General features: G+C 32.6%; 1 protein-coding gene across 4 annotated transcripts in view; it reads left to right on the top strand.

The window, feature by feature from the left end:
* LOC142348676 (potassium voltage-gated channel subfamily KQT member 1-like) overlaps positions 1-17,050 on the top strand; it is a 103,271-nt gene that overhangs the window by 52,021 nt on the left and 34,200 nt on the right. For all 4 annotated transcript variants that reach the window (XM_075400115.1, XM_075400113.1, XM_075400114.1 and 1 more), the window contains exon 9: positions 462-572. In XM_075400115.1, the coding sequence (XP_075256230.1) occupies positions 462-572 (111 nt within the window). The remainder of the gene's footprint in view (positions 1-461; positions 573-17,050) is intronic.

The raw sequence follows: 17,050 nt of genomic DNA, 5'->3' as shown, positions 1-17,050 counted from the left end.
CTATGAACAGGTTTAAAGCCCTCTTATAACGATGATAACTTGTAAGAAGTATAATTTAATTTGCCCCGTACTGAAAAACGAATGAAAACTAGTATTTAGTCTCTCAGTACTGATATAATCTTGCTTTAAGGTCTGGGTGAAAGCCGAGATCCCAATATTGTTCGTTTCCTTTTGAGCAACTGGAAATTTTGTTCGGACAACATGACTCTCTTGAAGTCACTCAGAACGATGTAGCGCCATCACACTCGAATCGCAGATGGCAGTCATAATTTCGAAAAATTTTCTGCAGAGTTGAGTAATCGTTTTTGAGACCTCGACTCTCAAATTTTTAAATGACAGAAATTTCAATGCCAGCCAAAGGAATTTCGAAGCTATTGACTTTCGGCGTTGTATAACATGCACATGCGTGTTTTAAATACTCATATCATAATTACGTTTCAATTGTATATTGATGGTTTCAGACAACTGTGACGACAATCGGGTATGGAGACATAGTACCCCGCACCTGGATGGGAAAAGTGGTGGCTTCCATCTTCTCAGTATTCGCTATCTCCTTCTTCGCTCTACCTGCTGTTAGTCAAATTGTCATCAAAATGTACGTTACACAAATTATTTCATCATAAGTCAAAAAGGAACCTCCCTATTGCACTGATAATGATTCGTGAGATTAGCCACTACAATTCATGTTTGCTATAAGCATACTCCAGAATGAGGCCCCTGCGTCCAAGGCAGGTGTTGGCCAGACCGATTTGGGTCGCCGACTGGGTGATAGGGTGCGAAGCAACTCAATGGTCTGGAAAAACTTCTGTTCGCGTCTTCCTTCCGGCTAATACCAAAATTTTGGTCTGTTCAGTCTGGCAAAATTTTTTTTGCCAATTCTCAAATATGTTGAAATGTAATTTATAGTTGGCCATAGTCTATAGCGGAGAGCTAAAAGAATCATTTCTGATGAAATATTTGAATGAGGTAAAAAAGTTTTTCTTTTTTTTTGTTAAAACACGGCTTCGAAGTAAAGCGCAGCGAGTTATTAAAATGTCGATCAGAATTGGGGTATTTACCATTACAGCCCCGTCATGTCAGCTTAGAGATCTTATTACGTATAACCAATCCCCCCTCCCTCATCAAAATCATTCCCTATTGCGGACCCATAATGGGAAACAGCCCAGTATTGTTATAGAGTTGTTAGAAATGATGAAGTTGTAGCTTCAATTTCAATATTCAGCTACGGCAATATTTCACAACTTATATTAATACAATTCTGACACGAATTTTTAATCAAAAGGTCTAAAAAGTTAAATCTAAAAGACGGGAATCTACAAAACACTCTCTATCGTTTCTAGGAAAGGTTTTTGTAATTCGAATTATTTTTTCATTGCAATTTTTCTTGTTTCCAACGCTTCAATTTTACTTTTTTGCTGATAAAATTGGCATAGCAACATACTTAAGTATTTTAGAGAAAAACCTAAAAAAAATCAGAAATAATTGATTATTTAATTTTTGCTTGTTAGCTAAAGTTTAAGGCAGGCAGATTGAGTAATTGAGGGAACATGATGGTAGCAAAAACGGTAGTTTTAAGCAATTTGTCAATTCTTTCAAAATTATGTTTCAATTGTTTCAAAAGTATTCATAGTAGTGGTTTGAAATTATGCCCTCATAGTGATTTTTGACAGCCGTATAATGGCCAAATGACTTTTTGTTATATACATTTTGATGAACAGCATTCGAGAGATATATTGAACAAATTGTTGGATGTGATCAAAATATTTGGTTATATAATTTGAAGTTCAACTTCTGAGGATGACTTCATTGCTTTCTCTTTACTTGACTGGCGCTTACAACTCTGAAGACAGAAAGAACTTCAGTCAGTTTTCAACTTGCTTTCTGCATATGAAATTTTTTTATAGTTTGAAAAAACGTTTGTAACATAATTTGCTCGTTTAAACACTCTGCTTGATGGACCCATATTTTTCATAACGTTTCAAAGCCCAAATTTGTCAACTTTTTCCTCCTTAGAAAAATTTTTAACTGCTTAAATTGGTTGAATTTTTGAGGTTTAGTTTGTTCTTTTTGAGGCAGGATATTCCAACAAACTTAACGCTTTTTTCAATGCCTGACAGTCCGCCAATCAATTTAAAACTTTTTGCCGCTGATCTTTTGCATGTGATGCCAGCTCACGAAAACAATAAACAAGGTTCATAAAAAACTAAGATATTTGAATTATATTAAAGTCTGCAGAAGGATGCAAAAAATACAGACAATTTGATATTGTATTTATCCCCTCAGAGAATTTTCTTCGATGTTCTTATGACTTGAAGAAGCGTTACGGTGTTTTGTTTTTTTTATATGAGAGCGATCAAGAAAACCGGAAGTTCAGAGAGTTAATAAAGTTTGGAAACGTTGATTCAGTGTACAAACTCGAAGAGCGGAGAAAAAAGAGAGTGGTTCTTTTGTTCATGACTTTTCCTGAGTTAGAGCATGAAAAGTGGGTGTGAGAAAGTTTTTGCTAAACAAGCAAGAATTTTTTTTGTTCACACGAACAAGTTCTAACAATTTTCCACTTTTTCTCTTTTTTTAAACGCGGATTCGAAGTAAAGCATAGATTTATTAAAATGTTTCGATCAAATTTGGGGTGGTTACCATTATAGCCCCGTCCTGTCAGCTTAGAGGTCTTATAACGTATAACCAATCCCCGCGCCCTCATGGAAATCATTCCCAATTGCTGGAGCTATAATAGGAAACAACCCAATATTGTTATAAAGTTGTTATAATAATGATGAAGTTGTAGCTTCAATTTCAATATTGAGCTACGACAATATTTCAAAACTTATATTAATACAATTCTGACAAGAATTCTTAATCAAAATTCTAAAAAGCTAAATCTAAAAGGCCTGAATCTACAAAACTCTCTCTTTCGTTTCTAAGAAAAGTTTCTGTTATTCGAATTATTTTTTAATTTCAATTTCTTTTGTTTTCAACGCTTTAATTCCACTTTCTTATTGATGAAATTGGCGTAGCAACACACTTTAGTATTTTCGAAAGAAAAACCTAAAAAAAATTTCAGGACTGTTTGATCATTCAATTTTTGCTTGATAGTTAAAGTTTAAGGCAGGCACAATGAGTACTTCAGGGAACATGATGGTAGCAAAAACGGTAGTTTTAAGCACTTTGTCAATTTTTTCAAAATTATTTGTCAATTGTTTCAAAATCATTCAATGTATAAAATTATGCCCTCCTAGTGACTTTTGTCAGCCGTAGCACGGCCAAATGACCTTTTATTATATACAATTTGACAAACAGCATTGTAAGTAGAGAGATATATTGAACAAAATACTAGATGTGATCAAAACATTTGGTTATAGAATTTGAAATTCAATTTCTGAGGATGACTTCATTGCTTTTTTCAGATGACTGGCGCTTACAAATCTGAAGACAGAGGAACTTCAGTCAGTTTTCAACTTGCTTCCTGCATATGAATTTTTACTGTTAATAAAAAAATGTATTTCAGCATTTTCTGCTCTTTTTAAACACCATTCTTGCGGAACCGCTATTTTTCAAAAATTTTTAAAGCCCAAATTTGTCAACTTTTTGCTTCTTGGAAAAAATTTTAACTGCTTAAGTTCGTTGAAACTTTTGATGCTTAGTCTGTTATTTTTGAGTATATTCCAATAAAAACAATGTTTTTTTCAATGCTTCAAAATTCCGGACAATCCGCCAATGATTTTAGAACTTTTTACCGCTGATTTTTTGTTAGTAATGCCAGCTCACGAAAACAATAAACAAGGTTCATACAAAGCTAAGATATTTGAATTATATTAAAGTCTGCCAAAAGTTGCAAAATTTCCAGACAATTTAATATTGTATTTATCTCTTCAGAGAATTTTTCTTCAATGTTTTTATGACTTGAATAGGCGTTACGGTGTTCTGTTTCTTTATAAGAGAGCGATCAAGAAAACCGGAATTTCAGAGAGTTAATAAAATTTGAAAACGATGTGTCAGTGCACAAATTTGAAGAGCGGAGAAAAAATAAAGTGGTGTTTTTGTTCATGACTTTTTCTGATTTAGAGCAAGAAATGTTTGGGTGAGAAAGTTTTCGCAAAGCAAGCAAATTTTCTTTGTTCACGTGCGGCTTTTTCAAGCTGTTTTTTTTTGTTTTTTGAAAATTCTACCGTTTCTACACAAATATTTCAGACTAAAAATGTAACTTTCAGGTTGCTTTTGATAGCGCTTCGAATGTTTTGTTAATTAAAGGGAGTTTTACGCTAACTTGAAGGTTTTTTAGGCTGTATTAGCAATATTTGAAGGCTGTATTAGGAATAATTTATCCATTATATCATTTTATTGTTTTTACTTCTAACTGAAGGTTAGCTCAATGCTCCTGCCCAATTTCTATTACCAATTAAACACAGATATTTTGTCACCAAGCTTTTTTCCTAAAATTTCGACAAACAAGGAGCAGAAAGTTATTGAAAGTTTTTCTTAAGTTCTTACAGTTTTCCATTTTTTTCCTAATTTTACAGGTGTTTTTGTACTTATTCTGGCGAGTCCTAATTTGTGAGAGCATGGAAGTTGTATCAATTTCAAGAAATTTTGTTTTCCCTGTGTATTTGTTAATGTATAAAATCGAAAAATTAATTGAAATTTTGTTTTTTTTGTTCAAATTTTTGTTAGTGATTTTTTTTTCTACTAAGATACTCTTTTCATTTTTTGATGCTCATTGCCACCAAACACTAGTTATTCCATAGGGTCGTTCATGAAAAAGACATCTTTGGGTTGTTTCCAGAAGTTTTGAGCCTGAAGTAATTTTGAAAAGTGTTTTTTAATAGCCGAGTCAGCATTTCCAGGTGCCTATTATTGCGCTCCTAATTTTTTTTATCGTCTTACAGATTTTTGTATCGTCTTACCTTGACTTCTTGAAATTGACTTTGTCAATGAATTCAGTGACTTCTACTTCTTTGCAGTTAAAATTTGTGTTACCTCACTAAAAAAAAGAATTCTGAACTCACTTATGGAACTTTAAATTTTATGAACATTTACTAGTTAAAAACCTATAGTGCGATCTAAGTAGTGCCAAACTTAAATGCCCTAATTCTTGAGTATTAGAGTCTGGTCAATGTGTATCTCTTTTTTATTTGTTTCAATTCATGGTTGGCCACAAGCGTCTATCGCGGCTATATACCTCCTTATTACACTGATAATGGTTCGTGAGATTAGCCACTACAATTCATGTTTGCTGTAAGAATTTTCCAGAATGAGGTCCTTGCGAGCCGAGTCATCTAACGGCCAGACCGATTTGGGTCGCCGACTGGGTGATAGCATGCGAGGCAACTCAATGGTCTGGAAAAACTTTTGTTCGCGCCTTTCTTCCTGCTTATACCAAATTTTTGGTCTGTGCAGTCTGGCAAATACCCACTTTTTCGCCAATTCTCAAATATGTTGAAATGTTTGAAAAAATTAAAAACGTTTTTTCTTTTTTTAATTGCGGATTTAAAAAGAAGCATAGATTTTTTAAATTGTCGATCAAGATGGGGGGTTACAATTATAGCCCCGTCCTGCCAGCTTAAAGATCTTATAACGTATAACCAATCCACAAACCCCTCATCGAAATCATTCCCTATTGCGGACCTATAATGTGAAACAGCCAAATATTGTTATAGAGTTTTTGGTAATGATGAATTTGTATCTTCAGTTTCAATATTGAGCTACGACAATATTTCACAACTATACAATTCTGACGCGAATTTTTAATCAAAAGTTCTAAAAAGCTAAAACTAAAAGACCTGAATCTACAAAAAACACTTTTTCGTTTCTAGGAAAAATTTCTGTTATTCGAATTATTTTTTCTCTGCAAATTTGTTTGGTTTTCAACTCTTCAATTTCAATTTTTGCTAATAAAATTGGCGTAGCAACAAACTTAAGTATTTTCGAAAGAAAAACCTAAAAAATTCTAAAAATTTCAGGATTGTATGATCATTTAATTTTTTGTAGATAGTTAAAGTTAAAATTGAGTATCTGAGGGAAAATGTTGATAGCGAAAACGGTAGTTCTAAGGTCTTCGTCATTTCTTTCAAAATTATTTGTCAATTGTTTCAAAATTATTCAAATAATAAAATTATGCCCTCCTAGTGACTTTTGTCAGCCGTATCACGGCCAAATGGCCTTTCATTAAACACAACTTGATAAATAGCATTGTAAGTAGAGATATATATTGAACAAAATAATAGATTTGATCAAAACTTTTGGTTATGTAGTTTGAAGTTCAGACATCTTAGGATGACTTCATTGCTTTTTTTTACTTGACTGGCGCTTAGAACTCTGAAGACAGAAAGAACTTCAGTCAGTTTTCAACTTGCTTTCTGCACATGAAATTTTACTATTTTTTGAAAAAACGTTTGTAACATAATTTGCTCGTTTAAACACTCTGCTTGATGGACCCATATTTTTCAGAACGTTTCAAAGCCCAAATTTGTCAACTTTTTCCTCCTTAGAAAAATTTTTAACTGCTTAAATTGGTTGAATTTTTGAGGTTTAGTTTGTTCTTTTTGAGGTCCTTTGAGCTCCAGAATGAGGTCCTTGCGAGCCGAGTCATCTAATGGCCAGACCGATTTGGGTCGCCGACTGGGTGATAGCATGCGAGGCAACTCAATGGCCTGGAAAAACTTTTGTTCGCGCCTTTCTTCCTGCTTATACCAAATTTTTGGTCTGTGCAGTCTGGCAAATACCCACTTTTTCGCCAATTCTCAAATATGTTGAAATGTTTGAAAAAATTAAAAACGTTTTTTCTTTTTTTAATTGCGGATTTGAAGTGAAGCATAGATTTTTTAAATTGTCGATCAAGATGGGGGGTTACAATTATAGCCCCGTCCTGCCAGCTTAGAGATCTTATAACGTATAACCAATCCACAAACCCCTCATCGAAATCATTCCCTATTGCGGACCTATAATGTGAAACAGCCAAATATTGTTATAGAGTTGTTGGTAATGATGATTTTGTATCTTCAGTTTCAATATTGAGCTACGACAATATTTCACAACTATACAATTCTGACGCGAATTTTTAATCAAAAGTTCTAAAAAGCTAAAACTAAAAGACCTGAATCTACAAAAAACACTTTTTCGTTTCTAGGAAAAGTTTCTGTTACTCGAATTATTTTTTTTCTGCAAATTTTTTTGGTTTTCAACTCTTCAATTTCAATTTTTGCTAATAAAATTGGCGTAGCAACAAACTTAAGTATTTTCGAAAGAAAAACCTAAAAAATTCTAAAAATTTCAGGATTGTATGATCATTTAATTTTTTGTAGATAGTTAAAGTTAACGGCAGACGATTTGAGTATCTGAGGGAAAATGTTGATAGCGAAAACGGTAGTTCTAAGGTCTTCGTCATTTCTTTCAAAATTATTTGTCAATTGTTTCAAAATTATTCAAATAATAAAATTATGCCCTCCTAGTGACTTTTGTCAGCCGTATCAAGGCCAAATGGCCTTTCATTAAACACAATTTGATAAATAGCATTGTAAGTAGAGATATATATTGAACAAAATAATAGATTTGATCAAAACTTTTGGTTATGTAGTTTGAAGTTCAGACATCTTAGGATGACTTCATTGCTTTTTTTTACTTGACTGGCGCTTAGAACTCTGAAGACAGAAAGAACTTCAGTCAGTTTTCAACTTGCTTTCTGCATATGAAATTTTACTATTGTTTGAAAAAACGTTTGTAACATAATTTGCTCGTTTAAACACTCTGCTTGATGGACCCATATTTTTCATAACGTTTCAAAGCCCAAATTTGTCAACTTTTTCCTCCTTAGAAAAATTTTTAACTGCTTAAATTGGTTGAATTTTTGAGGTTTAGTTTGTTCTTTTTGAGGCAGGATAATCCAACAAACTTAACGCTTTTTTCAATGCCTGACAGTCCGCCAATCAATTTGAAACTTTTTGCCGCTGATCTTTTGCATGTGATGCCAGCTCACGAGAACAATATACAAGGTTCATAAAAAACTAAGATATTTGAATTATATTAAAGTCTGCAGAAGGATGCAAAAAATACAAACAATTTGATAGTGTATTCATCTCCTCAGAGAATCTCCTCAATGTTCTTATAACTCGAAGAGGCGTTACGGTGTTTTGTTTTTTATATGAGAGCGATCAAGAAAACCGGAAGTTCAGAGAGTTAATAAAGTTTGGAAACGTTGTTTCAGTGTACAATTTAGAAGAGCATAGAAAAAAGAGAGTGGTTCTTTTGTTCTTGACTTTTCCTGAATTAGAGCATGAAAGGTGGGTGTGAGAAAGTTTTCGCTAAGCAAGCAAGAAATTTTTTTTGTTCACACACGGCTTTTCAAACTGTTTTTTTTTTCGTTTTTCGAAAATTCTACGACTTCTAAACAAATATTTCAGACTAAAAATGTAACTTTCAGGTTGTTTTTGATAGCGCTTCGAAGGTTTTGGTAATTAAAAGGAGCTTTACGCTAACTTGAAGATTTTTCAACTAATTCTCCGATTTCAAGGCTGTATTAGCAATTTTTGAACCATTAAAATATTTTATATTTTTACTTCTAAATGAAGGTAAGCTTACTGCTCCTGCCCAATTTCTATTACCAATTAAACACAGATTTTTGTCACCAAGCGTTTTTTTCTTAAATTTTGACAAACAAGTAGCAGAAAATTTTTTATAATTTTTCTTAAGTTCTTAAAATTTTCCACTTTTTCCCGATTTTACAGATGTTTTTGTACGAGCTGTTTCCAGAAGTTTAGAGACTGAAGTAATTTTGAAGAAATTATTTCAGTGATCGAAGTGAAGGAGCAGATAAATGAGAGAATGATTATTTTTTTTATACTTTCTTTTGAAAGAGAACAATAAATAGAGCTGTCAAAAAACTTTCGCTAAGCGAGTATTTTTTTTGTACACGTGATTTTATCAAGCTAATTTTTTTGTTTCAGTTTTTTTAATAGCCGCGTCAGCAATTCCAGTCGCCTATTATTGCGTTCCTAGTTTGTTTCATTGTCTAACAGATTTTTGTATCGTCTTACCCTGACTTCTTGGAATTGACTTCTTCAATGAAGTCAGTTACTTCTACATCTTTGCAGTTAAAATTTGTGTCATCTCTTTTAAAAAATGACTTCTGAACTCACTTATGGAAGTCGAAAGTTTATGAACATTTGCTAGTTAAAAACCAATAGTGCGTATCTACGTAGTGCCAAACTTATATGCCCTATTTCTTGAGTATTAGAGTCTGCTCAATGTTTATCTCATTTTTTTAGTTTTTTCAATTCATGGTTGGCCACAAGCGTCTATCGCGGCTATATACCTCCCTGTTACAGTGATAATGGTTCATGAGATTAGCCACTACATTTCATGTTTGCTATAAGAATACTCCAGAATGAGGTCTCTGCGACCCGAGGCATCTAATAACCAGACCGATTTGGGTCGCCGACTGGGTGATTTGGTGCGAAGCAACTCAATGGTCTGGAATAAGTTTTGTTTGCACCTTTTTTCCGGCTAATACCAAATTTTTGGTCTGTGCAGTCTGGCAAATACCCACTTTTTTGCCAACTCTCAAATATGTTGAAATATTTGAAATAATTAAAAACGTTTTTCTCTTTTTTTAACGCGGATTTGAAATAAAGCATAGATTTTATAAAAATCTGTCGATCAAGTTTGGGGGCTTACAGTTATAGCCCCGTCCTGTCAGCTTAGAGATCTTATAACGTATAACCAATCCCCCGCCCTCATCGAAATCATTCCCTTTTGCTGGAGCTATAATAGGAAACAACCCAGTATTGTTATTGAGTTGGTAGTAATGATGAAGTTGTAGCTTTAATTTCAATGTTGAGCTACGGCAATATTTCACAGCTTATATTATTACAATTCTGACAAGAATTTTAATGAAATGGTCTAAAAGTTAAATCCAAAAGACGGGGAATCTACAAAACACCCTCTCTCGTTTCTAGGAAAAGTTTTTGTTATTCGAATTATTTTTTCATTGCAATTTTTCCTGTTTTCAACGCTTCAATTTGACGTTTTTGCTGATAAAATTGGAATTGCAGCATACTTATATGTTTTCGAACGAAAAACCTAAAACAATTCAGGATTGCTTGATCATTTAATTTTTGCTAGATAGTTAAAGCTTAAGGCAGGCTGATTGAGTAGTTGAGGAAACATGCTGGTAGTAAAAACGGTAGTTTAAAGTACTTTGTCATTTCTTTCAAAATTATTTGTCAATTGTTTAAAATTATTCAAATCATAAAATTATGCCCTCCTAATGACTTCTGTCAGCCGTATCACGGCCAAATGGCCTTTTATTTATTACAATTTGATAAATAGCACTTAAGTAGAGAGATATATTGAACAAATTAATAGATGTGATCAACACATTTGTTATACAATTTGAAGTTCAGTTTCTGATTTTGACTTCATTGCTTTTTTTTTACTTGACTGGCGCTTAGAACTCTGAAGACAGAAAGAACTTCAGTCAGTTTTCAACTTGCTTTCTGCATATGGAATTTCACTGTTTTAAAAAAATTATTTTTGCATTTTTTGCTCTTTTAAACACCATTCTTGCTGGACCCATATTTTTCAAAACGTTTCAAAGTCCAAATTTGTCAACTTTTTGCTCCTTTGAAAAAGTTTCAACTGCTTAAATTGGTTGAATTTTTTGAGGTTTAGTTTGTTCTTTTTGAGGCAAGATATTCCAACAAAATCAAGGCTTTCTTCAATGCCGCAAAATTCCTGACAATCTGCCAATCATTTTAAAACTTTTTGCCACTGATCTTTTGTGCGTGATGCCAGCTCACGAAAACAATTAACAAGGTTCATAAAATCTAAGATACTTGAATTATATTAAAGTCTGCCGAAAGATGCAAAAAAGACAGACCGTTTGATATTGTATTTATCTCCTCAGAGAATTTTCTTCAATGCTCTTATAACTCGAAGAGGCGTTACGGTGTTCTGTTTTTTTTATGTGAGATTGATCAAGAAAACCGGAATTTCAGAGAGTTAATAAAGTTTGAAAATGTTGTTTTAGTGTACAAATTCGAAGAGCGGAGAAAAAATATGAGAAAAAAAGAGACTGGCTCTCTTGTTCATGACTTTTTCTGAATTAGAGCAACAAATGTGGGTTTGAGAAGGTTTTCGCTAAGCCAGCAAAATTTTTTTGTTCACGTGCGGCTTTTTCAAGCTGTGCTTTTCGTTTTTTGAAAATTCTACCATTTCTAAACAAATATTTGAGACTAAAAATGTAACTTTCAGGTTGCTTTTGATAGCGCTTCGAAGGTTTTGGTAATTAAAGGGAGTTTTACGCTAATTTGAAGGTTTTTCAACTAATTCTCCGATTTCAAGGCTGTATTAGCAAATTTTGAACCGTTATAGTATCTTATTGTTTTTACTTCTAACTGGAGGTAAGCTTAATGCTTCTGCCGAATTTCCATAACCAATTAAACGCAGATTTTTTGTCACCAAGCTTTTTTTCTTTAAATTTTGACAAACAAGTAGCAAAAAATTTTTAAAATTTCTCTTAAGTTCCACTTTTTCCCTATTGTACAGGTGTTTTCGTACTTATTTTGGCGAGTCCCAAATTGTAAGAGCAATGAAGTTGTATCGATTTCTTGAAATTTTGTTTTCCTTGCGTATTTGTTAATGTACAAATTGAAAAATTAATTGAAATTTTGTTTTTTTTGTTCAAATTATTGTTAGTGAATTTTTATTTCAACTAAGATACTATTTTCACTTTTTTGATGCTCATTGCCACCAAAAACTAGTTATTCCATAGGCTCCTTCATGAAGAAGACATCTTCGAGTTGTTTCCATAAGTTTAGAGACTGAAGTAATTTTGAAAAATTTATTTCAGTGATCGAAATGAAAAAGCAGATAAATGAGAGCGTGATTATTTTATTCATTCTTTCCTTTGAAAGAGAACAATAAGAGAGGTGTCAAAAATTTTTCGCTAAGCGAGTGAATTTTTTTGTACATGTGCTTCTTTTCAAGCTAATTTTTTTGTTTCAGTTTTTTTAATAGCCGCGTCAGCACATCCAGTCGCCTATTATTGCGCTCCTAAGTTTTTTATTGTCTAACAGATTTTTGTATCGTCTTACCCTGACTTCTTGGAATCGACTTCATCAATAAAGTCAGTCACTTCTACATCTTTGCAGTTACAATTTGTGTCATCTCTCTAAAAAAATGACTTCTGAACTCACTTATGGAACTTTAAATTTTATGAACATTTACTAGTTAAAAATCTATAGTGCGATCTAAGTAGTGCCAAACTTAAATGCCCTAATTCTTCAGTATTAGAGTCTGGTCAATGTGTATCTCATTTTTTAGTTGTTTCAATATATGGTTGGCCACAAGCGTCTATCGTTGCTATATCTCTCCCTATTGCACTGATAACGGTTCGTGAGATTAGCCATTACAATTCATGTTTGCTATAAGAGTACTCCAGAATGAGGTCCCTGCGACCCGAGGCATCTAATGGCCAGACCAATTTGGGTCGCCGACTGTGTGATTGGGTGCGAAGCAACTCAATGGTCTGGAAAAACTTTTGATCGCGCCATTCTTCCGGCTAATACCAAACTTTTAGTCTGTGCAGTCTGGCAAATACCCACTTTTTTGCCAACTCTCAAATATGTTGAAATATTTGAAAAAATTAAAAACGTTTTTCTCTTTTTTTTAACGCGGATTTGAAGTAAAGCATAGATTTTTTAAAATGTTGTTGATCAAGATGGGGGGTTACAATTATAGCCCCGTCCTGTCAGCTTAGAGATCTTATAACGTATAACCAATCCCCCACCCCCTCATTGAAATCATTCCCTATTGCGGACCCATAATGGGAAACAGCCCAGAGTTATTAGTAATGATGAAGTTGTAGCTTCAGTTTCAATATTGAGCTACGACAATATTTCACAACTTATATTAATACAATTCTGACACGAATTTTTAATCAAAAGGTCTAAAAAGTTAAATCTAAAAAACGGGAATCTACAAAACACTCTCTATCGTTTCTAGGAAAAGTTTTTGTAATTCGAATTTTTTTTCATTGCAATTTTTCCTGTTTCCAACGCTTCAATTTTACTTTTTTGCTGATAAAATTGGCATAGCAACATACTTAAGTATTTTAGAGGAAAACCTAAAAAAATTCAGAAATAATTGATTATTTAATTTTGCTTGATAGTTAAAGTTTAAGGCAGGCAGATTGAGTAATTGAGGGAACATGATGGTAGCAGAAACGGTAGTTTTAAGCAATTTGTCAATTCTTTCAAAATTATGTGTCAATTGTTTCAAAAGTATTCATAGTAGTGGTTTGAAATTATGGCCTCAGAGTGATTTTTGACAGCCGTATAATGGCCAAATGACCTTTTGTTATATACATTTTGATGAACAGCATTCGAGAAATATATTGAACAAATTGTTGGATGTGATCAAAATATGTGGCTATATAATTTGAAGTTCAATTTCTGAGGACGACTTCATTGCTTTCTTTTTACTAGACTGGCGCTTACAACTCTGAAGACAGAAAGAACTTCAGTCAGTTTTCAACTTGCTTTCTGCATATGAAATTTCACTGTTTTAAAAAATTATTTTTGCATTTTTTGCTCTTTTAAACACCATTCTTGCTGGACCCATATTTTTCAAAACGTTTCAAAGTCCAAATTTGTCAACTTTTTGCTCCTTTGAAAAAGTTTCAACTGCTTAAATTGGTTGAATTTTTTGAGGTTTAGTTTGTTCTTTTTGAGGCAAGATATTCCAACAAAATCAAGGCTTTCTTCAATGCCGCAAAATTCCTGACAATCCGCCAATCATTTTAAAACTTTTTGCCGCTGATCTTTTGTACGTGATGCCAGCTCACGAAAACAATTAACAAGGTTCATAAAATCTAAGATACTTGAATTATATTAAAGTCTGCCGAAAGATGCAAAAAAGACAGACCGTTTGATATTGTGTTTATCTCCTCAGAGAATTTTCGTCAATGCTCTTATAACTCGAAGAGGCGTTACGGTGTTCTGTTTTTTTTATGTGAGAGCGATCAAGAAACCGGAATTTCAGAGAGTTAATAAAGTTTGAAAATGTTGTTTTAGTGTACAAATTCGAAGAGCGGAGAAAAAAGAGGAGAGAAAAGAGAGTGGCTCTTTTGTTCATGGTTTTTTCTGAATTAGAGCAAGAAATGTGGGTGTGAGAAATTTTTCGCTAAGCCAGCAAAAATTTTTGTTTAACGTGCGGCCTTTTCAAGCTGTTTTCTTTCGTTTATTGAAAATTCTACCATTTCTAAACAAATATTTCAGACTGAAAATGTAACTTTCAGGTTGCTTTTGATTACGCTTCGAAGGTTTTGGTAATTAAAGGGAGTTTTATGCTAACTTGAAATAAAAATTGAAATGAAATATAAAATTTTCAACTAATTCTCCAATTTCAAGGCTGTAATAGCAAATTTTGAACCCTTATAGTTTTTTAATGTTTTTAGATCTAAATGAAGGTAAGCTTAATGCTCCTGCCATATTTCTATTACCATTTAAACACAGATTTTTGTCACCAAGCATTTTTTCTTAAATTTTTGACAAACAAGTAGCAGAAAATTAAATTTTTAAAAATTTTTCTTAAGTTCTTAAAATTTTCCACTTTTTCCCGATTTAACAGATGTTTTTGTACGAGTTGTTTCGAGAAGTTTAGAGACTGAAGTAATTTCGAAGAAATTATTTCAGTGATCGAAGTGAAAGAGCAGATAAATGAGAGAATGATTATTTTATTCATACTTTCTTTTGAAAGAGAACAATAAATAGAGCTGTCAAAAAACTTTCGCTAAGCGAGTTTTTTTTATACACGTGATTTTATCAAGCTAATTTTTTTGTTTCAGTTTTTTTAATAGCCGCGTCAGCAATTCCAGTCGCCTATTATTGCGCTCCTAATTTGTTTTATCGTCTAACAGATTTTTGTATCGTCTTACCCTGACTTCTTGGAATTGACTTCTTCAATGAAGTCAGTTACTTCTACATCTTTGCAGTTAGAATTTGTGTCATCTCTCTCAAAAAATGACTTCTAAACTCACTTATGGGACTTTAAATTTTATGGAAATTTATTAGTTAAAAATCAATTGTGCGCATCTAAGTAGTGCCAAAATTATATGCTCTAATTCTAGAGTATTAGAATCTGGTCAATCTGTATCTCATTTCTGTGATTGTTTCAATTCATGGTCGGCCACAAGCGTCTATCGCGGCTCTTTTCCGGCAATCTGCCGGCTATTTTTATAATGTCTAACAGGTTACAGTAGACAAAAATGGTAATTTTCCGCTTGTTTTGATACTTTTCAGAGTTTTTTGTAAATAACGGGAATTTGACGCTAGTTTGACGCTTTTCAATTGTTTTGCCGATTTAGAGTTTATTTTTGCAATTTCTGGTCCACTATATAGTTTTAATCATTTTCTTGGCAATTGAATGAAAACCTCATGCCTGTAGGCTCTGTTCACTTCATAGAATACAAATTTTTTGTACAAAGTTGTCTCTTTCTATGCAATTTGACAAAAAAATGAGTAATTTTATAATTTTTTTTTCTTTTTTCTTATTTGTTCTCCTTTTTTTCGAAAGTAGAGATGTTTGTGGGCTCATTAAGGCTTGGCTAATTTTTTGTGGTTAAATTAACGGTTTCAATTGAATGAAACAACGCTTTTTGTTTCTACGAGTAGTTGTACTATATAAAAATTTATTTGAAATTTCCTAATTTTTCATGATACTTTATTTTGGCGAAATATTCTGTTTTTGTTTGACTTAAGATTATTTTTTCGCTGGATTTTTTGGCTCTGCAAGGCGATGTTAGCTATTTGAAGAGCCAGTACTTTTTAGGGTTAAGATTTCGAGTCGCGTTTCCGGAATTCTTGCTGCTATGTTCTTTGAAATGATTTTTTCTTGAGGTTGGGTTATTACGTACAACAGCGTATTCTTATATAATAGAGAGCGCGCGTATGAATCTTGGTTAACTTAAATGGCTTCAAAGACCCTAGTTTATCACTTTGAAAATGGTAATAACTATATGAGATATTTTATAACATTTCTGTAAATCTCAGATGCAAATCCTTCAAAATGTCGATAGCTTTATGATCCCCTAACACATAAAAGCTCTCAAATTTATACCACTTTGAAACTGTAAAAATCTCATTCTTCTTCTCTTAATGAGAAACATAGCACGCTGTAAACCCAACGTTGTTCAAAATTGCTTTTAATCTTTATGAAATCTTTTTGTTCTTCAGCGAAAGCTTGTTTCGTTCACGGCGCTAATGGAATTTTTCAGTCACATAGGCTGAACATTCATTTTTACGTTGATGAGCTCGCATTTGCATATTTTCTCTCATACTTTGACTTAAAAGACGATAATAATGGTAATTGACAGGGGATTAAAGTTAAAAGACGTTCATTCCATATATGGCTGTAAAGTGTATTGTTGCCATACAGTTTGTTGATTGCAATATTTTTTAAAGAAATTAGACTTTTCACGCCCAATCTGTAAGAAATAACCCATTTTTTTAAAGTGACTCAAAATTAATCAAGTAAAATTTGTTACTTCTCAACGGGAGTGCAAATTAAAACTGACGTCAAATAGGCTATGTTAAAAAACTGTTAAAAAGCTATAAACAGACATCCTTTTACTCCGAGAATAGATTTCGACACAGTAAAACTATATAGAAGCTTGATAGTTTACGACTGTGCATCGACTTAGAACGCCTCAATTTAGACTACACTTTTATCAAAATAGAAGAACTTGTATTACACCAATACACGATCATATGAGAATTGACAAATTAAAAGAACAGTCTGAAAGGTGGGGAATAATAAGAAAAAAAGGGCAGCTGAGAACAGGCCGCAGTAGCCTAATGCTGTTCCGCTGCGATTACGCACGAAACAAAATTATTTAATATTATTATTATTATTATTATTATTATTATTATTATTATTATTATTATTATTATTATTATTATTATTATTATTATTATTATTATTATTATTATTATTATTATTATTATTATTATTATTATTATTACTATTATTATTATTATTATTATTATTATTATTATTA

Source organism: Convolutriloba macropyga, chromosome 10 (genome assembly GCF_964194025.1).
Source record: "Convolutriloba macropyga chromosome 10, txConMacr16.3, whole genome shotgun sequence".
NCBI lineage: Eukaryota > Metazoa > Xenacoelomorpha > Acoela > Convolutidae > Convolutriloba > Convolutriloba macropyga.
This window is presented reverse-complemented; position numbering and strand designations above follow the sequence as displayed.